Consider the following 21,923-nt stretch of genomic DNA (forward strand, 5'->3'; position numbering starts at 1 on the left):
AAAGTAAAATAGCAAATCAATGCTAAATTACAAGGGGTTTTGATAGCAGACGGTTAATGCGTTTTGATGAAAATATTGATATATTTTTTCAGGTTTCTTGGTTCCTTGAGGTGGTCACCCATGGAGCTTTTCAATTCATGTTTTCATATAGTCACATCACTTCTAAAAAGGTGAAGATCTGATCCAAAATCTTGATACTGCATTCTACTCACCCTATCTCACTAACAAACACATTCATGGTGGTATATCCCCAGCTTTGCTCTCTGATGGGAGAGAGTTGGACAGGGAGGAGGAGGACAGGAGGGGAGGTGGGGGGGGGGGGGGCTCCGTGGATTTGTCATGTCAAACTTTTGCACCAATAGCAACGCGGCTCTAGACAATCTCGAAAGTCTGTCTGCGAGCTGAGCCAATCGACGAGCCAGGAGCGTTGGAAGTCCAGCCTCCCGATTTCAACAGATTGAAATGTAAGCCTGTCTCCAGTGCCGTCAGGAAACAGACCGAGAATTTTGTCCCTCTTGTTCCTCTATCGCACAAGACGATTTTTCTGGACGCGGTTTTGGACGGTGGACACGCTGGACGCGGAGCAGGACCCACGCAGGCGGCAAGAACCGGACACCGTATTCTTCGTTTGCGGCTTTAACGCGATGGGTGAGTTCAATGTTCAATGTTGGATCGGTGTTTTTTTCCCTCGTCAGTGATGCAGAGAACGGTCAAGGTGGAGGGGAAATATAGCGAGACATGGGTGCTTGTCTAGGGTGTTTTGGTGGGTCAGTTTAGCCGTGGATATAAACTGGGAATAAACCGGCAACACTGTATTGTCACATCTGACAGTTAAGCATGAGTTTTGACATTGGTCACTGGGCATCCGCGTGAAGTTTAGCCTCTGTGCACGACAGCTATCAGTCAGCTCTTGGTTGGTTGGTTCACCGAAAACTTTATACATAACTCAAAATGATAACATGGCATTTCAGAGTGCACAGTCTTTTTGGGGGTGAAAAGCTTTAAAAGAAGCAACTATGCGTTATGATATGTTGTTTTTTTTAAAGTCAGGATTATTGGTACACGTGAAATAGTTTTGATTACACAATAGCCTCATAAATGACAAAAACTTGCAATAAGTAGATTAAAACACGATTTTTACACTTAACATCTTTTGCGTATTTGATTGTATAAAAGTGTGTTTGGTAAGAAATATTAGGTCTTATAAATGTGGTTTAACCAGGGTGAAAGCAGTCTGTGGTGGGCCTGGGCTTGGTTACCTAATAGCTGTCTCATTGTTCTGCCCTTTTTTCTGTGTGTTTGTTTTTGACACCAGAGCCGGCCTTCGGTGAGGTGAACCAACTCGGCGGCGTGTTCGTGAACGGCCGGCCGCTCCCCAACGCCATCCGGCTGCGGATAGTGGAGCTGGCGCAGCTTGGGATTCGACCGTGTGACATCAGCCGGCAGCTGCGCGTCTCCCACGGCTGCGTCAGCAAGATCCTGGCCCGCTACAACGAGACGGGCTCCATCCTACCAGGGGCCATCGGAGGCAGCAAGCCGCGGGTCACCACACCCACCGTGGTCAAGCACATACGGACATACAAGCAGCGAGACCCAGGGATTTTTGCCTGGGAGATCCGGGACAGGCTACTCGCCGATGGGGTTTGCGACAAGTTCAATCTGCCATCCGTCAGCTCCATCAGTCGGATCCTGCGCAACAAGATCGGGAATCTGTCCCAGCAGAGCCACTACGAGTCAGGCAAGCAGGCGCCTCACCCACCGCCACAACCCACGATACCGTACAACCACTTGTACTCATACCCGACTTCCAAAGTGCCCACTCCCCCTGGCATGCCCACCCTTCCCGGACACATGGCCATGCACAGGATATGGCCTTCCTCGCACTCTGTAACAGATATTCTGGGGATACGGTCTATAACAGAGCAACAAAGTAAGCATGGCTGCATGGAGGGTGGTTGCATTTGTTTATTGCACAACATTTGATACGATTTAAGAAGGCGGTTTTGCGCACAAGCAAGAGTTCGAGTGTGCGTGTGTGTGTGTGTGTGTGTTTGAGTGATAGGCCTAAAGGTGGACTTTTGTTTCTCTTTGAGTTAGTTCAATAGTTTTTTTAAAGGCCTCCAAAAGTATTAACTATTGATGGGACGTTATTAACTCAACAGGCCTTTATGGAGGGAGAGCCTAAATGCCATTTGACCTTCGTGCTTAAATTGATTTGAGAAGGGAGGCGCAGGTTAGTTCAGAAACAGATGGTCATGCTTTGCAGTAATAATTAAGAGGCGGATGTGGAATATTAGAGGGACAGCGGAGGGAAAAGGGAGTGAGGTGAAGTGCATCAGAACGAGGTGTGCTGAGTGTTTGCCATGAGCTGCCGGAGCCAGACATTTTGTGCAGAGCTGCATGTCTGACCGTGATTCGGGCATTAAAAAAAGAGACACATTAAGATATGTTTTTCTCGCTGCATGTGTTATGTTTGTCGTATATGTGTCACATGCAGGTAGGCCCAGATCACTTTGGCTTGCACTCAACAAGACCACAACTGTTTTGGAAACAGTGAAACAGGATCCGGCATAAATCAGTGTTAATGGCCGGCTCGGTGTTGGGAAAGGGATTTTCGGAGAGCTTGTTTTCCAGCGGCGGGAGAGGGGGAGCGCTGTCAGTCCATTGCTGTCAGGATTCATGGCCACTGCACCGCGTACAAACACACCCAGGCTCCTCCGCGCTTCCACCGCCATACAGGAAAAATCTAACTCGGGCAATCTAAACAAGACACATGTAGATAGATATCCACGAGAGATCCCATGGGGAGGAACGTGTTTTTAAAAAGGCTGCCTTTGTAAACTATTTATGCATTTCCAAATTATTAGCAGATGCTTGTGGCATTTTTTTTTGTTAAATGCCAAGCTTTCCATTACAGTTGTTGAAGTGAGAGCTTATTTGCACCAAAGTGATTTCAAGATTATTTAAAAAATAATTGATGGTGCATTTGGGAAAATTTCAGGTCAGTTAAAAATTAGTAGTGATTTTACTTCTAGTATTTATTTATTTAAATACTTATAGGCTACTTCTGTTAATATTAATTTGACGCGCATGCGAAACACACACACACACACACACACACACACACACATGCACACACACACACACACACACACACACACACACACACACACAAACACACACAAACACAAACACGCTTATTTAAACGTCCAGACTATATGGAGTACAATTACCGTGGGTGAATTCAGTTACATACATTCAAAGAAATACTTTTTGAAAAAAATCTCTTTATCGAGTTACAACTTTGGTGGGCTCGCTGCTTCCAGTGTAATCGTTGGGAACTGTGTCTAATGTAACATCCATCACTCAGGAAAGGAGGGAGACGCTGCACGTAAATCTAATTTGTCCCCGACAGGAAGAAGTTACTTGTGGGCTAAAATGTCTCCTGACCCACCAGTGAGGTGACTCCATCTTCAACCAATCGGGCCTCAATCAGATCTTCACTCAGTCTAAACACGTTTACTTTTAAAAGGCACGTGATGAAATATGACAGAAAGTTTCACTTGTTTCCCTTTAGTGCTCAATGTTTTAGTCAAAATCTTGCACGTGTCAAATTGAGGCCTAATTTCATTTATTGATGGAAAATTACGGCAACAAGAACTATCTCATCCTTATATTTTAGGGAGATGTAGTCTCACCGGCAGAGAAGCAGAAATAAATAATACAATTTCAATTAGCTTTCAAATTATGAACATTTTGCAATAAGGCCTTCATGGTTAAAGTGATATTTTAGGTTTACTGATCAAGATTAGAAACATGTTCTAAAAGCTTTACGCACAAGGAAGGCCTCTGATATATGAGCTTTCTGTGCGTAAAACGACTGATAGTCGCGCTTTAGTGCAACACGTCACAGGGTTTAATGTCTCGTGCAACCTGGCCAACCTGGGCCTGATGGATGCACTAGCAGCAGCAGCAGCAGCAGCAGCAGCGGCCTAATCTTAAAAAAAAATCTCTCCCCTGCCTTTTATGCCTTTTCTCTTTCTCTTTTGCCAGTTAGTGTCAGTCCATCCTTTTCAAGCGCTAAACTAGAAGAATGGAGCGCTATAAACAGGACTTATTTCCCATCGGCAAGCTCTGCACTATAATGGCGTGGATAAACCGCATTTAGAACCTGAAGCAAAATACAGACAGGTAATATTAAAAAAATGCAAGATTTAAAAAATAAAATAAAAGGACATTTTTCATTTTGTGTAAACTACAATGCAACAAAAGTGAAAAGAGTAGCCTACATCCATCTTCTGGCAATCATGCTGTTAATCTGACAAATGTCCTGGGTATTTTTTTAAATAATATTTTAATAATGATGTGGCTTGGAAATTCCCCCTTTACAACATTAACGCGCTTGTTCTCTTGGCCAGTTGGTAATGGTGTATTTTTATAATATCTTATTATGGGTTAGGTTTTTTTATTTTGGCTTTACAAGGTGCACTTCCTGTCGGGCACAGCTTCATGGTCAGTGCGTCTATGAATCATCTGAGTGTAAATTACTTAATAATAAGTACGTTAAAGAGTTTTGGATAGCTAAGATATTCTCTTGATTCTTCTTTTCCAGCCTGGTGTGTTGGGTTTTTAAATATTAATGGTAGCGAGCTTAACACTCAAAAACTGATTGGACCCATAAAAAAAGACTCAGCTAACTTATATATAGTCTGTTTTCTGTTTCCAGGCCTTCAGAAGTTTAATGGGTTGGTTTCAGTCCATGCAGGGTTTGAGCGAATTGAACTCCATGCAAAGGAAGTCTGACCACTGCATATTATTTTATTATCTTATTCTGGTTTAAGGTTATTAGGCTTATTTAGGCTTACTGAAACATATAGCAACATTTTTGTCTGGAACAACTGCCTTGCAGTCCTAAAACTTCGGGACATTAATACATCTAATTTAGCATTCAATAGATAAATAGATGTTAAAAGCCATAAGCAAAATGATGCAGGATCGGGATTAACAAACATTGACGGCTAATTTCAGATAGGCCTATTAGGCCAATAGAAAGCATATGAACATTAAATTCAAAATATTTAAAGTTCCTTCGTTCATTATATTCAGGAAACCAATTTAGAGTGCTGTTAGTTTTTAGATATCTGCCTTTCAATGTAAACCTAATTCTCGTAGTGTATGTTATCTTCTGTTCCATTTTGTCTTTATTTTAATTTTTCGAGAGTATAGGCAACTAATGAGGGGCTACGAGTGCACCTTGTCCACGCGCATGCGAAATTGTCTTCTTTCTTTTTTTAAATGGGGCTTAGGATTCTCTTTACTGGCTAAAATAAAAAAATAAAAAAAATAAAAATCATGCCGCATAATTTATTTTGCCACTTTATCACAGGGGAGTTTTCATGCTCATTACGCTGGAAACGTGGCCGATGCTGAGAGATTAGCAGTGTGCACAAAGTGGACACACTAACCGTCTGAGCGGTTAGCCATTCGACTTTACAAAAACAGAAGTGAGCCATTTAATGCGGAAAATAACAACTCAATAAATTACTGAAGTTTACTGCCTGAAAAACAAAGAATGGTGAGGCGAGTATACTGTTCCACCAAAAGGTCTGCAGTGAGTCTTTGTCAATGTGACTTTACGCACGAAGCCTCTGCAGCCTGACGTTAAATAAATCTACTCTTGTGTTTGTGAGAGACAGAGACACAGTTAAACTAGGGGGATGTCATGCAAGGACCAAGTTTAAAAATATTTTCCTTCGTGTCCCTGTCATCCTTAGATTTAAAAAAAATATATATTTCATTTTAGGTTGATTCTCAGCGTAAAGTTAATTCAAACGCATAGGCTACTCGAACTTGGTAGGTCCCGAGTAAGAGCGGGTTCCGACTCATACTGTATATTTAACAAATACGTTTTTCCCCCTCCAATATGAGCCTGTTTCTGTATAAGGCCACAGGCTGCAGTTAGTAACATGTGGCCTATAGGCGCTGTTTAGAGGGCAGATGCACCCATGGGACCTTCGGGGTTTTCTTTGGGAGGATAAGAAGAAGAAGAGCATCATTAAAATAGATTTAAGGTTTGGCGGCTCGGAGCTGAATCCGTCCATGTTTCGAAAACCACTTCTAAGCTTCAGCAAAATTTAGCAACGTTTCTTTAAAAAAGAAGAAGAAAAAAACAGTTCTAGGCCGATACACAATTTTTTTTTAATTATTGCACTAGATAAACGTGCGTCAACATATCCAAATGACTCATTGAAATATAAACGGTGGAATCAGAGCGTGGCGAATTGTATCCGTTCAACTTGTATACTTGGATGAAAGGCGTCAATGATTTTATTATCCATTGTTCAGTTCATTTCCGGGTCATAAATAATGCGAAATCAAAAGGGACATCAAAACACCCACGCAGGCAATTATCATTGAAAAATTTTGATTGATCAAAAAAAGAAAGAGTAACATATATTCTTATTTTTTTTTAAATAGGCAATTTTAAATGCGTTATTTATATATATAGTTATATTTTTGACACATTAGATATTGTAATGTTAAATAAAACATTTCTTAATTCCAAGATATATGTAATAGAAAAATATATAGATATAATTATAGTGTATTTATCTAGATGATGGGTGGTAAAGGAGGGGTGGACAAAATAATAGTTACACCTAAAACAAATGCTTCAATATGGTAGAGGAGCAGTGCCATAAATAAGACAGGTCTGTGGTAACTTGTGAGTCTGTTGTTAGTGGTGTTTTTGAAGCGAATTGTACTACATATGCATTGTACTGAAAAGAGTTAATTTTTTTTCTTTATTTTGTAGTTGTACTGTCTGTGTGTGTGTGTGTGTGTGTGTGTGTGTGTGTGTGTGTGTGTGTTGTAGTTGTAGTTGTGCGTGTTACAAATGGGGCTTTTCACTAGTGTAAGATTTGGTCATCGTTGGATAAATGTTTAATTAGACAAACTCATTTAAATGGAAAACATTATTTTAAAAACAGAGCAACAAAGCCTGTGTGGCTGTTTGTGACATGAGCTCCAGTGTCTGCTGCTGAGCCAAGTGAAGACACACAAACGCCCACAGACAACCACAGAAACCAGTGTTCCCTCTAGAGTTTCTCTGTCATAATCACCACCAAAGTCAGCTTAGAGTATAACTTTCCAAATGTATTGTAAAGGAATAGCCGGTGACTCTGCCAGTCGAGCAAAGTCGAAGAAACAGAGATAATCCCAATTTTAGGAATAATTCTCAGTAGTCGCAGACCACCCAGGAACAGAAATTCGGCCTCCCCGTTGAAATGCTTTGGTGAATTCCTCAAGTTAAGTCCTGTACCCGTGCCAGAAAAGCAAAAGCCCATTCATGCTCGGAACCCTCGGCCTCGCCTCGTTCTCTATCATATTTCCCCTCTTCCTGCCCTTTCACTCTCAATCTCTCATGACATCTGTTTTGTGGCGCCCCCAGCCCGCCCTGTCCCCCATCGTCTGACGGGGTATATCAACGCCGCCGGAGAGAAACGTCCACTTCTGGGGCAGAAAACAAGTCCCACAGAGAGACGGGCAATCATGCATGCATGGGCTTTTTTATTCATGTTTAATATGTTCCAGGGGCATGAGAGCGCATAATTGATCATCCATACTTTCATCAAAATTGGGGAAAATGGTTTTTTTATGTGGTGGCTGTGAAGTTGGAATTATGTTTCTGCTGTTTATAATTCAACCTACAGCACTTTTCCTTTCACTTTCTCCATGCCTCAGCTTTTTTCCATTAGAACTCAGCTGCCTGTGTGTATGTGTGTACCTGGGTTAAGGGGGTCACCAAATAATGCAGCTAAAAAATGTGAGGCCTAGTTTCTCAATCCTCCTCTCTCAAATTGGTTAGATGCTAGATTTAAGAACATATCACTTTCCGTTTTTATAAGTTTGAGGAAAAAGACCAACCACCCTTAAAAACTAACAGTGACCTTTCGGACATTTGACGCAGATTTCTACCTCTGAAAATGTAACTTTGGCTGTGTCAGAGACTTGCAAAATGTCGAGGGTATAGTCTCAAAACGGCATAAACAAACTTTTTTCACAGGAAAATTGGATCCCTGGAACACTGTTTGAAGTTAGAAAGCTATACCTGAAAACATACTATTCCACTGTTGTTTAAAGCAGCTGGGCCCACAGTTTTGTTTACAAACATTCAAGTCTAACATTTGGTCCATCCAGGTGCTTTAAAATATATTGTATATTTATGATGATACAATTATTCAATTCTAAGAATTACATGCAGAGAACATATGTTTTGTAAACCAAATGAAGGCTCTGTAAATGTAAACAAACCCCCTAACCTGAAACTGTATAGTACACCTATAATATTCTCCTTTTGTCCCCTCTTTTTGTCCCCGCAGACGCTGAATGGCTTGCTCACAGTGAACAGCTATGTCACAGCGCTCAGCACCCCTCTCTACCACCCTCCCACCCGAGTGTCACCCTACATGGGGTACAGCGCCACCACCTCGGCCTATGTGACCGGAGCCACATGGCAGCCGGCCAATGGCAGTGCTCTATCTCCCCACAGCTGTGACATCACCGCCGCCCCGCTGGCTTTCAAGAGCGTGACAACAGCCAACCGTGACGCCATCCACGCGCTCACCGCCTCGGCGCTGTGAAGTTCAGCTCCACAGACTGATGGGGGGTGGGGAGAGTGAGAGAGAGTGGGTGAGGACAAGAGACACCAAGTCTGTCCCCTCTGGCTTCATTTCTACGAAGGACTCGGCCCCAGGAACCATATTCGTGCCCCCGCTCCCTCCTCCCCCGCCCTGCTACACAGAGACAATCCAAAGACACACGAGGAATAAACAGTCTCTCAATTTTCTACTCCAAACTTGTTGTCTTGAAAGAACTTGCAGGACAGGTGTACTGAAGGACTGATGTATGACTGCCACTCCGTCCATCAACACAATTCCTCTCAGATTCCTTTACTGCACACTGCTGCAAATGTCTTTGGGCAAAAAACGGGGTAATGTATAACTTCATGAATATGCAATCAAAGAAGAGGTCGAAAAACAACTTTTACATTAGTGTTTCAGGGTGCTTATCAATTGCTATTGTTTTTATATGTTTGTATGCTTTTTTGTGTTGTTTAATTTTTTTTTGTTGATAAAAGGAACTGTCTTGTGGAGCATCGTTTTCCCACTTCTCTAAAAATGTAGCCTTTGCAAAGAGCTCCAGAGAGAAGTTTATTTATTAGATTAAGGTACGTTGAATGAAGTGCAATTTGCCTTGCAGACAGCATGGGAATCTCCACGCACGTTTAGACAAAATTGGCATTGGTCTTATGTTGGAGTCTAGAGCATTTACAATTGACAAATGTTGCACAATGAAATTGAATGTATCTTATTAAATTGTTTGGCTGTTATTGGAGTTTTGACGCTTGTTTGGAGGAACCTCAGTTTCTTTTTCTGAGAATACAAAAGCGATACACCATCATATAGCTAAAAATACTCATCCCCCTTCTCTTTATACCATGTTAAATTCAGGGTATTGTAGTCTACCAGCCTGTTTTACATGAGCAGGAAACTGGTTTCCATAAAAAAAAGTGTGCGTGCTCATACAAGGCCTGTATTTTCTATTACCAAACGTCAAGGCTCACTGGTAGAGTTCATCTCTGGGCACATGCAGTGTTCGTCGCCACATGAAGCAATTCTTTTAAACTCTTTTGGTCATTAAAATGACCTCACCTCATTACACTTCATATGGGCCTTTCCATATTCATTAACATTTATGCCTGAACATTATCGCAATGACAAAGGCATGCACGTTTTAAAGAAATTCAACTGAATATAAATTTCCCCTTTTTTAAACAATGTATGCCGTTGTATGTCTTTGTTATTTAACCAATATTCAGGCATAATGTTTGTTAATATAGAAAAAGTTGATTCATGTATAAGTCATAGGCTACTACAAAATTATATTATGCACACATTTCTTCAGAAAATTCAAGGTTTAATTCTCATATTTTATTTTGAAAATGAATGAAATTATACAATGTAAAAGTATTACCAAAATTTAGTTGAGTAAATAAGATATATCTTTCTAAGCTTTCGGTTTATTCTTTTGAACTTACAGAAAAGGCTGCCTTCATTACATTTCTCATAAGATGTAAAAAGTCATATCCTTCTATAACAAGCATTCGTAATCATTTCCAATAATATTTAAAGTTATAAATCAAAAAGCATTTTGCATTTGGATCTAGGCAGTACATTTGAACATCACTGTTCCATTAAGTTTTGAGATCATGTGTGCCAAGGACTCCCGGGGTGAGGTTGAGTCCACGTGCAGCCGCAAATAGGCCCATTGGCCCGCGCTCTCCAAGGTCATCAGACATCTGACCCAAACACGAACCTTCATGCAGCCACAAAAGCGCCAAGTAGGGCTTGTCAGGGCCAACTCAACATGTTCATTACAAAAGAAAAGTGTACACGGCCTAGCTTAAAAATGACATGTTTGCAAAATTATGCAAAGTTTTTTTTTTTTTTTTGGGGGGGGGGCAGTGTAATAAATTGTCAGTGTGTCTGGCATGGCCCGTCTAGACCTGCAGTGGAGACCAAAGATTTAAACAAACTGGGCTCCAGCGTGGAAGCGACTTTTTAAAATTAATACCTTGATTAGATTGCGCGCCTGCTCTTTTACATATCATTTCCTGATGCTGAGGGTTCAGCAGGTTTTGTTGTTGGGATTGGCTAAGCCCCGTGTTTCAATCCCTCCTGTGTGACAACAAAAACAGTCCCCTCCATGCGACAGTGTCAACAGTCTGCCCGACGCTGGGGCTGATTTGACTTGGAAAGCACTCTTCCCCGCATCCAGTGGTCACGGACCGTTGCTCAGGGATCGTAGTGTTGCTTTGACCGTATGTGAACCACATCACAGGGACGTGCTGATCACACAGTCGCTGTACCGGCGGGCCCCTCACGGCCACCCCTCCACCATCCACCATCAATCACCTACAGTAAATGATGGTGAACTCTCTAAGTGGCATGAAAAAGTCGTTACATGCTCTGTTTTTTGTTTTGTTTTGTTTCTACCTCAGCCTACACACACACACACACACACAACAAGGCCAAACAACTTTTCCTTTCAACTAAGCTACACAAAGTGAGCACAGTCTTGTTAAGTCTCCCCCGACTCATGCTGCAGCAGGATTAAAATGTTGGCTGCCATTAATTGACACCAGTATTTAAAAAATAGGAACAGTGTGTCTTCTTGACAGGACGAATAGCTTCTCGAAAAATGTCTAATAATCCCTGCTCTAGTTGGCTAATGTTGGGTCGGCTTTATGGAAGCGAGGGGTTTAAAAGGCGTAGTTTTAAAAATAAGGGCAGACACGTGTTTATAATTAATGATGTGGAGTCTGACTTCAGTGTCATATGGTTATCTTTACTTCTCCACATGCAATCAGAAACAAGACAGCCATTTGCAGAGTAACACAGAGCAGAGTAGGCAACACCGGGCGAATACCGTGCTCCGTGCGTGCTACTGCTCAGTGAACATTTTTTAAGAGAGTCTGACAACAGCCAGAATGTTTTCTTAATGCCTTAAAACAGCAACGTTGAGCAGACAGGTGAGTAAAAACCTCTTAACAAGGAAAAAAAAAAGTCTACCGTGCTTGGAAAATCACAACATGTCTGATTCTGTGTCTAACTATGGTATGTGGGCTACGCATGTGGGTCCAGCGTTGGATTCTGCTGACGTGAATGACTGCATTTTCTCTCTTTTTACATGGAGTTTAAATACTGGGCTTTTTAATTTATATGTATCATTAAGCAGGTCTGCATTGGGTAAGACAGGTTAAGCCGTGTCCAAATTGCAGGCTTGTCAACGCAGACACTGAATTGAAATGTTACGGGAGAGGATGACGTTCATACATGGAAAGGGGTGTTAAAATAAAAAAAGTAAAAAGGGGGCTTTACTGCTGAAGATTTATGATCAGCGTGGGGAATTCAGGTGAAGGGTGGCTCTGTTGCATAGCTACCAGCAACACACGCAGCGCACGTTACAAGCCGTCAAGTTTTCAAACAAACCTACGCATTCAGCACTCCATTACAGAAAAGGACAGGTTAAGCGCTTACAATTCCATCAGTCTGCAAGCCGCAGTTGTTAGTCTATCACCACAGACCCCCGGGCAAAAAACCAGGAGCCGTTCTTGTTTTGGCAGAGAGAAACTCCCACATTAATGATGACTGTCAAATGCCAACGTGGCTCAGCATAAGCTACTACCAGATGAGGTTAAGATGAGCGTCTTAAGAGAACAGCCACTAACCCTAAAGGCTGTGCAACAGGTGTGTGTGTGTTTGCATGTGTGTGTGTATGAGTGTGCATATTTGTATAAGAGATAGGCTGGCAGAGGGAAAGAATATGTGCGGTAAACTCCCCCCCACCTCCATTCCTGCAGCCACATTTGCATTTCTTGAGCTTGTTGTTTTAGCTTGCACTAAAGCTATGCTCAGGCTCCCAACTCCCCGCCGCCTCCGAGAGAGAAAAGACTGACGCTGGGTTGGCTAATAAAACCTGTACGACTGACAGGTTCTCAAACAACAAAGTGCTCTGAAAAGACAAGGATGAGGGTGAAGAAGTGGTTAGCTGAAGGAAGGTGATATGGCAGATCCTAACGCCAGACCGAAACGCTCCCAGAGAAGACACACTTACGTGCTTAACGTACCTCCAACACGCACACACACACAAACACACACACACACACACACACACACACACACACACACACACACACACACACACACACACACACACACACACACACACACACACACACACACACACACACACACTGAGGAAAGAAGTGAGGAGTTTAATTATATTATTTATTTTATTTTTTGTTACCAATACAAGTGAGTAACTTTCCACAAATGCTAATAGCAATACAAAACATAGAAAGATCTCACACTAGTTTAATTTTAAAGAGGTACATTGAAAAAAAAACTGTCTTGCAAAAATATATTCATTCAAAGAGATTCTGCAATAGGCCCCCTGACAATATTAGTTTATGAGAAATTAATGTACACAATAATTATCATTAAGAATTACTGTGCACTACTGCGACTGTATGGCTTGTCAGAGATATACAGTAAGGCTCAGTATTATGTGTGTTATTACGGTATATATTTGGCGCTCATGTATCCATTGTTGTATAGCCTATGTACATACAAATCGTATACATGTGCGTATGGACACGTCACCCTTGTGCTGTGGTGGATGTGTGCACCGTAGCTGACTTCACAAGCTGCTCCTTGATGGGCAGTCTATATATTAAGATACAAGTGATGTTAGATATAAGATGGACGGTCCACTGAGTGCAGCAGAGCTCTGGTCAAAGTTAGTATGAGGAAGTGAGACTCTGGACTCAGTGTGCGTTTGTTTCGACGTATAAAGATGATCTATACTTGAGTGATCCACAGTGGGTTTGTCATTTAAACACAACTTTGCTAATTTCCTTTTGATTTATTCTATATGATCATTAAAGCCCCTGAAATTGTAGTTATAAAGCGTTTGTCTCTTAAACTTAAAATACTCATGACTAAATTATTATATTCCAAAAAGCACTTCATGTGTTATTATAGTGTGAGAGTTTGACCCTCAAAATTGATCATTTGTTTAACCGACAATTTGTTTGTTGACATAAGAAAGCAACCCAACGACTGCCATGAGATTTTGATTCAAATTTTGCTAAACTCTGACCGGTGCACAGAAGTACGTGTCAACCCTTTTTTTTCAAACTAAGCACCGCCTACTTTAGACCGCTGAGAAAAAGAAGCACTAAATACATACATTTCTCATGTGAAATTACTGTTTTAAAATCAGTTCATTAAGCTGACAGAAAAAAAACATGTTTTAAAGGCCTTTAAGACATACAGTTTTGATGTTTTTCTAGAATGTTATAAGTTGGAAATGTATTTGTCAATTTTCAATGCAGGTCTTTTTATAATTCCTGAGAAACTAACTCACATTTGCATCTTTCTAAGGAAAAACTACATCCGCATCTGCGATAAATGGTAATGCAGATTTGGTGTTTTGCAGTGTTGTGTATTTAAGGTAACAAGAAATCAAACAAACAAAAGGCTAATTTGGTCTGAGGTTACAAGAGTCAATAAATTATACTGACGATGAGGCATAATCCATAAGGCACTCTGGTGGGTTTCTTTTCTTTTCTTTGATTTTTTTCTTTTTTTTGTTACCAGTTTTCCTGTAGCCATCCAGACACATATTCATAGACCAGCAGCATCACTGCTCCACCTGTAACAAAAGAGAGAGAGAGAGATAATCTACATCTATTCTGTGAATCTACAGAATGTTCCTGCTAGTGAACAGACTGCGTGAGCTACTAAACCAAAATTAACTGACTTTTAGTGCCATGTGATCTAAAAATGCAGAGGCTAACACGTAAGATACTTTATTATAGATAGATATTATTTTGTTGGGCAAATTGTTAAAAATAAATACAGTGGTACACAGAAGTTCTATTGCAGCATTGCATTGTTAACACAAAGTTAAACATGGATTTGACATTTTTGTTATTGAGTAGACGGTACAAAACTGTAACAATGAACAGGGAAGTAGTGCTCGTTCATGCCTTTCATTTCATTGGAAACACTCGTGCAAAGTTGAAACACTAACATGATTCAGGAAGCTCTGTCTACATAAATCATTTGAGAGTTCCCAGGCGCAGAAAAAACTAAAATTAAATTTTGTTTTCCAATCCCCAACCTCTCTCATCTGTTTAAACAGGTATTTTAAAATATCAGTGTAAATAACTCTTTCTTTTTACCTGGTCCAAGCCTCATTATCTTGGGCACCAACCCCTTGTATAGTGCCAAGTACCTATAGAAAAAAAAACAGGATGTTATAAATGTACTAATACAAAATACCATAGCAGTGCATATATTGGCTTGAGAGGGGAGGTGAGTTCTGGCCTGCCTGTCTCTTGCCAATCAGTTACATAGTTGGGGTCTAACATCCAGCGGTGGGGAGGGACCTGCCCCTTAATGCATTCAAGGTGATCAGTGGCTGGCTGGCTGCCTCCGCCTCGTGCTCCCTGTCCCGCTCCCTGCCCCCGCCACTGATGGCGTTAATAAGGCTCGACCCACTTCCTCCCTGGCCCTCTGTCTGATTAGATTGACCCGTGGAGCGCCGCGCGGCTCGTTAGGGTCTGCTTAACGACGTCTCCCATAGGGACCACTAATTAGCTGGGACTGGGTTGTGTTAGAGCAAGGGGACTGGATGTGGCGGCGGGGGCACCCTCCACGCACCCCTGCGACGACAACTTTTCAGTCCCCGAGGCTCCTGTGTTCACTAACTACAAACATCTAGCGGGCCCTTGTCTCGTGGAGCTGCATGGGGGGAAAAGTGAAAAAGGCCTGGGGCGATTGCTAACATAACATACATCTTTTCCTCCTTGAAACTTCCATTTAGAGCTGTCATTCTCTGAGGCTTGAAAATATGTTAACATTTACTGTACAACTGACGAACTGCAGAAAAAGTATGATCGCACACGAGGGGGGATACAGCCCAGAATGTAACTGTTTGGTTTCTATTCATCAGATTCATCACAGCTTAGCATCAGGCTATGTGTGCACTTCCCCTGTAGTTAGTGTAGGAAATTCGCAGCACACAATCAAACCACTGCTAACTTGTTGCTGCAGCTGGTACATTTGTCTTTACTGACAGCCCGTTTGGCAGATAACCAAGTAACAAGTGCTAACAAAGCAGACAAAGTGCCCTATTAATTCTTGGAAGCACCGGTGACAGGGTATCAAATGTTATCCCAACTATCCCCCCCACCCCTACCCCCCATTTGTCGGTACGTACCCCTCCTCACGGTACACCAGTGCCATGGTCTGGAAGCAGGTGCGGTACTTGATCTCTCCGGGCACGGGCTGGGGGCCTTGGATGCGACTCTTGGCGACATCGAAGGGAATGTTCACGCAGGAGGAGATGGTCCCAGATGCTAGGCCGATTGTAAACTTCCTCAGGAACTCCAGGGTAGGATCCTGGCAAAGAATAAGAGACAACCGATTTAAAAAACTAGCACCATTTAACTGGAAACATTTCTAAAGTGGGAACCAGCTGTTAAATATGATAGCATGGAACATAAATAGTAAACCACAAAGAGAGAAATCAGTGTCATGGAGGTGACAAAATAAGTGGTGAGACATTGTTTGTACATATGTGAGCAACAAAGTGAGGGAGAGCATGAGGGCGGGTGTGGAGGGGGGCTTGTGCATATGATTGCAAAGCTGGCTGAGAGCCCTGATCATTTTATGGTAGCGGGGGGCAGATTAGTGCTTCCTGACTGTGGTGCCGCGCTCTGATTGGCTGAACAGAAGCACATGCTCTTTGGGGAGCCAAGACAGAGGATTTATAAACAGGGTGCATTGCAGGCAGACTGGGGGAGGCATATGGGGACAATTTGGGTAATTGCGCTGTGACTCGGCACAGGGGTATTACTGTACCAGAGAAGCCCAGACTCAGAGAGCTCTGACAGCTAATTGGCCGGGATATTTTTACAAATGACAGCAGCCTCTCTGGTCCGGGCCTTTCTCAAGCGGCTGGACACCCTGAGAGCTGAGGTAAATCAACAGCTAATCCCACCTCTTCTGTTTTTTTCAAGTGGGATGTGGGGAAGGGGGTAACATACCCGCGGCCTAAGTACACCCATCAACCCACTTCCTAACAGGCTAAAGCAAACATCTCCTCACACATTCACTTGTGAATGATGGCAGTGTGCTATCTGCCTCCTCGTCTCTGTACTCCGTAAAATGGTGATATGAGAGAAGCCCGAGCTCGGCCAGCTAAATTTGACTATGGACATGTTTGAGTTGCAAGCTCATTGCTCATGTTGCTGACCAAAAGGCTTTGGAGGAACGCCACCATCAGCTCCGCCTGTAAGCTGTCGGAGGGAGGCCACAATATTTATTCTTTTCTGCATCAACAAAAGCCGTCATTAGCTTTTCACAAACAGGATTATTCCATCAACGTACATACCGATGGATAATTTCCAAAAGCAACGGCCACAATCTAAGAAGAGATTTGCTATTTGGGTCATTCAGCCACATAATTATCATTCACAGAGGATGACCACTTGGTTCCCCGTACACTATGCGTCACTGGAAAAAAGTTGAAAATATAGCAGAGCCTTAGGTCCCACTGTAACTTGAAAATAGTATCGTTGTCTGCTTCCAATTAGTTCATTGGAGTTAATCTAATGCCCCAGTTTGTACATGTGGAACTGGCGTATGGTAACGTTTCCATTAAACAAAATTAACTTTTGTTTGGGCTATCAGGCCCTGCCGGATGCGTAATCTGAAACTTTGAGGATGTTATGAAGAGCAAACAGACGTGGTATTAGCGTGGCTGATCTTACGAGCTCCTCTCTGATTTGCTTCCTTCTTGCCATTGCAGGGAGGCTAACTAATCATACTGTCAAACACTTGAAATTCCCTAAATGGAGAGGTGGCTGGGACACGTGCATATCATGTAGCCCAAAGTTAGCAAAAGTTCAGTGTAGCCAAGGTCGCAAACACCAAATCAAAGTTGAGGTGGTGCGTCGCTGTCGGTCACTTGGCTTAGGTTTGCATTTGTCTGCAACAAAAAAAAAAGAAAAAAGAGAAAAGAACTGGAGGTCAAAGTGGGATCATACATGTTGATAGTCATATTACCGGGCTGGTAGGAATAGCATCCTTGACATTGAAGTAGAAGCCAAAGTAGATCATGTTGAAGACTCCATGGCGTCCCAGTGTTGATGTTAATCCTTTATTCAGGCCCCTCAGTCCGTCTGACTCAATTATGCGCCTTGCTTGACCAAATGCAGAGGGTTGCTGTATTGGAGAGGATGAATTTAAAAAGGATATAAAAAAACAATAAACTGGGCTGTGATATGGCACGTTATAAATTGAGACAGTACTGTATTTGTATTGACCTCTTTGAAGGAATCTCTGTTGGCCTGGAGACTGACTTTCACCACTTCGAACGGATTGACGACAACAGCCTCAGTCAAACCTGAGCCCAGCCCTGCTACAGCCAACGCCTACAGAGGGGAGATAGCCATGGTTAAGAAGTTACAAGGTGGACTTAACATTTGGGTAGAGAAAGAGCAGATGAAGACAAGACAAAGCGATGTAGACAAAGAGGAAGATTGTGAACTGATGAGCTGCGATTTGTGTTGAATCGTAGTTTTCCTTTTTCAGAAACCTGTTCCCAGGGACTTTTTTGTCTAGTCTAAAATGGAAATTGGTTTCTGTCAATTCTGTTGCGTCTGCCATTGTGTTTGTTTGACAAACGTTTGTGGACACAGGAGACACCTGCGTTGTGTGTCAGTGTATCATTATTTGATGGAAAGTCAGATGACAGACGGGAGGGAGAGGAAGGTGAGAGAAAGGAGGAACAGGAATGTGAGGCAAGCTTTTTAAGATTCATCATTAAAAAAAAGGTGAAAAAAATATAATTTAAGGTCCAGTTAAGTCCATAAATTATCAGTTATTTTCTAATAACCAAGGCTCTCTAATTATGTGCCCTTGATGGGATAGAAGAGGTAAAGTCTGTCTGCTTGCCTGCGTGTGTGCGTGCGTTCTCACAGAGGAGCGTAATGGGAACATGTCAAGAACGTGTCTATAGCTCATTACTCTTCCTGCCTCTTTATCCTGCTGTCAGGGCCCCAGGACCCATCCTCTCAGACATGCCTCGCGATGTTTACTCAGCCAGCCAGCCACGTTTTAATTCCCTATTTGTATTATTACTGTGTGTGTCCTCATTAATCAGAGTGAAGGCATTCAGCTGTGCCACGCTGAATAGGCGGGAGAAAGAGCCATTCAGAAGCAATCTGTAATTCACTCGCACTAATGATCTGATGTGCTTACAGTACTTGATACGCAGGCGGGGGCCCTTTTGGGGGGCGGGGTAGGGTTGGAGACGCTTGTGGAAGAGGACGATGAAGAGATAGGGAAGGAGGTAGAGAAGGAGGGGAAGGAGAGCATGATGGATGGGACAGGTAAACATTTCTCCACCAATGGTTGTAAAAACAAGAGGAGGATATGCGTCGTGTCGGGGCGGCCGCGTTACAGGTAGGCCCATCCATCACGCTTGACACTTGGCTGCCACCTGAATAGGTTGGTGAGCGGTGACCGCACCCCAGCAACGCAAATCTGTCTTGCTTTAAAAACTCTTACTCAATATAACAGAAACCAGATTTGTAAAAGGAGGATGAAACCACTTCTATATTCCACGGCCTGTGGTGTAACCAGCCTCCAGAATTAAAAGCCGCCGAGCAAACATACAGTGGAGTCGGTTTATTAGGAGTGTAATTTTTTTTGTCTTATTATTTTGTCTTCTCTTGAGCAAACTGGATTTAAACTAAACTAGGACTTTGGGGTTTAAGTGACAGAATTCAGCTTTAAAGGGTGTTCTGGGTGTTCACATCTTCACACCTTTTATTTGATTAGCAGTTTGAGGAGGCTCAATACACCTGATCCATTGTCTGATTGTCAGATGATTGGTTGGATTTAATTTTGGACATACGCCATTTGTTTGCCGTGTTGAAGTTTGCACAGTTCCACAGACAACAACTGTAGTCTTTCCTGGGCCTGTTCTACTTCATTACACTAAATTTGATCGCAGAACCGACCATACACCTTCCAGCTCTAGCTTTTTAATTGTCTTCTTACTTCACATTTAAAGAAGAATTATACAAAGTAATGCTGACTATCTCCTTTTTCATCAAGTGTTCAGCAAACAGTCATGTTGTTTGAATAAGCTTAATTGGAATTATCACTGCATAGAAGTGACGCTGGGGTATGGTCATATGACTAAACTGTGTATTAAAGTTGCGGGTTCTTGCAGTGCTAAAAAGCAATATTTAGCATCTATTAGAACATGTAGCTTAGTAAACGTACAATATAAACAAAAGTGATTGCCCAGCTCCAAGTCTGCACATCTCACAGTCAGTTGTATTTTAAAACCATTGTGATGGAAAAAAGATTTTAAGCAAATCTGATACTTACAGTACCAACTGCACTCCAGTGAAAATTGAATTTGCATTCATTATAATGTAATTTTTTTTTTTTATAATATTATGTTTCAATCTTTAAATAAGATTGTATCTTTTCAAATTTTGCATTTTCCCTTGGAGCCAATACAAATAAAAACAAAGTGGTAGAAACCAAATGTTGCTTGGAATAAAGGTTGTACAGTGTTGGTTAAAACAGGAACTTGAGCTCATTACCATCCTGATCAGGTGATAACCAGCTGACTTCCTTGAGTTCCAACAACACACCCATTGACACAACAACCTTGTCATTTTAAAAGCCCTCATTCTGACATCCAACTCCTGATTAGAAGTAAAACTGGATTGTTCTTTATATCACTCAACAATAAGTCACATGTTTTACTCCATTTGGTTATGGCAATTTATTTGATCTTTTTATAAAACTATGTGACTGAAGCTAAATTGGATCCAATTGTTATTCATTTAAATTGGTTTACACAGACTGGTAGTTACCTTTATTTTATAATCTTTTATATACATTTGAATGTGTTAATTAGTCTTAAAGGATACTGTCATATGTGCTCAACACCTTTAAAGAAAGGTATTATTCCAACCTGGCTTCCCAATCTAAGATGTTTAGTTTGAATTCTGTCCAACCTGAGGTGACCTTCTTTTCAAGCAGTAAAGCAAAGAAAACACAACGGAAAAAAGGGGCAAAAATTTAAAATGCGTAATAAATTCCCTAATTTACAATCAAGGTAATGCACGAGTACACTTAAACGGCATAGAAAAAACCTACGTTCACAACTTTGCATTGACAGGAACATTTGCATAAATTTATATGGCTGGTGAAATTATTCTTGGCATCGTTCTTTGTTTTACCAGCCTTTGGCAGGTGAGCTGAATCGTAGATTTTTTTGGCACTGGATGTAATACTCGTCCCTGCTGCCGTGCATTGCTTTTTTCAGGTGCAAGTGTATTCAGGTGTTTTGGTGTGGAAGACTCACCACGCCAGGTGACAACGGGGTTAACTTCAGCAACTTCTTGTATTGCTCAAAGGTGAAAAACTGCAAAGGAAAAGATCGCGATCAATGAGCTGTCACAAAAGTCACGAAGTGCATTCATAAATTCAAAACGCACACACACATCACAATTATGTACGCACACAATATTAAAGCAGTTATCATAAAAACTGCTCAGGAGGACGGGGGGGGACCTTGGAGGAGCGTTGCAACAACATTAAATCAGCTAAACAAGCATTAAATGGAAATTAAGCCGTACTTTTTTACATTTTGGACGACTAGAAAAGTCTTAACCGCACACTCAAAAAGGAGACACATCACTGATTTGTTTATCTGAGCAAAGGGCAAAACGCCAGCAGAGGCATTTTAATCGGATCTTTAATTTGCTTTAATTCTTCACTCCAGACATTTCTCACCATCAGCAAGCTGTGTGTGCTGTGTAAGCGATTACCCCATCTTCTCAGTGTGAGCGCTTATTTTTAATGTTCACACATCCTTGTCTCCAGCATCTCATTACAGCTGCAGTTCCATGCCAGGCACTTTGGGCCCCCTAAGTGCCCCCCCAACACCCACCCCTAACCCTATCTTACGTCATCCCATTATAAGTTAGCATGAAGCGAGAGATTCTAAGCCTCCCAACGCACAAATATCAAAAGATGGGGCTCAGCGAAAAGTCTCGCTGTGAAATGCTTGTAAGTCAATATTTGGTAGGCCACCAGAACAAATAGGAGGAGGCAGACATGGCATAGGGTGTCATGTGTTTGATCAACATGTGTGTACCATGTTAGAGCAATTGCGGTGAGAGTCTGTTCATTAGAGTAGAGTGGAACTATAGAGCAGTTCATGGTGAAACCAGAGCTGGAGCGTTGCAGAGTGAC

At 42.0% G+C, this 21,923-nt stretch overlaps 2 protein-coding genes across 2 annotated transcripts in view; one reads left to right on the plus strand and one right to left on the minus strand.

The window, feature by feature from the left end:
- Positions 1-507: 507 nt before the first annotated feature.
- pax9 (paired box 9) lies at positions 508-9,391 on the plus strand. The gene is given in 5 exon segments (XM_080042838.1): positions 508-648; positions 1,316-1,930; positions 4,054-4,141; positions 4,143-4,191; positions 8,382-9,391. Coding segments are annotated over 5 exon segments (1,017 nt in total). The 5' UTR covers positions 508-644; the 3' UTR covers positions 8,643-9,391.
- A 3,563-nt stretch (positions 9,392-12,954) lies between these two features.
- Positions 12,955-21,923, minus strand: part of slc25a21 (solute carrier family 25 member 21) — an 87,278-nt gene continuing 78,309 nt past the window's right edge. The window contains exons 6-11 of the mRNA XM_080041832.1: positions 21,031-21,090; positions 17,963-18,070; positions 17,703-17,861; positions 15,853-16,034; positions 14,813-14,865; positions 12,955-14,280 (exon numbers count right to left, since the gene is read on the minus strand). Of these exons, the coding sequence (XP_079897958.1) occupies positions 14,219-14,280; positions 14,813-14,865; positions 15,853-16,034; positions 17,703-17,861; positions 17,963-18,070; positions 21,031-21,090 (624 nt within the window). The 3' untranslated portion in view covers positions 12,955-14,218. The remainder of the gene's footprint in view (positions 14,281-14,812; positions 14,866-15,852; positions 16,035-17,702; positions 17,862-17,962; positions 18,071-21,030; positions 21,091-21,923) is intronic.

Source organism: Ammodytes marinus (assembly GCF_949987685.1).
Source record: "Ammodytes marinus genome assembly, chromosome: 15".
Taxonomy (NCBI): domain Eukaryota; kingdom Metazoa; phylum Chordata; class Actinopteri; order Uranoscopiformes; family Ammodytidae; genus Ammodytes; species Ammodytes marinus.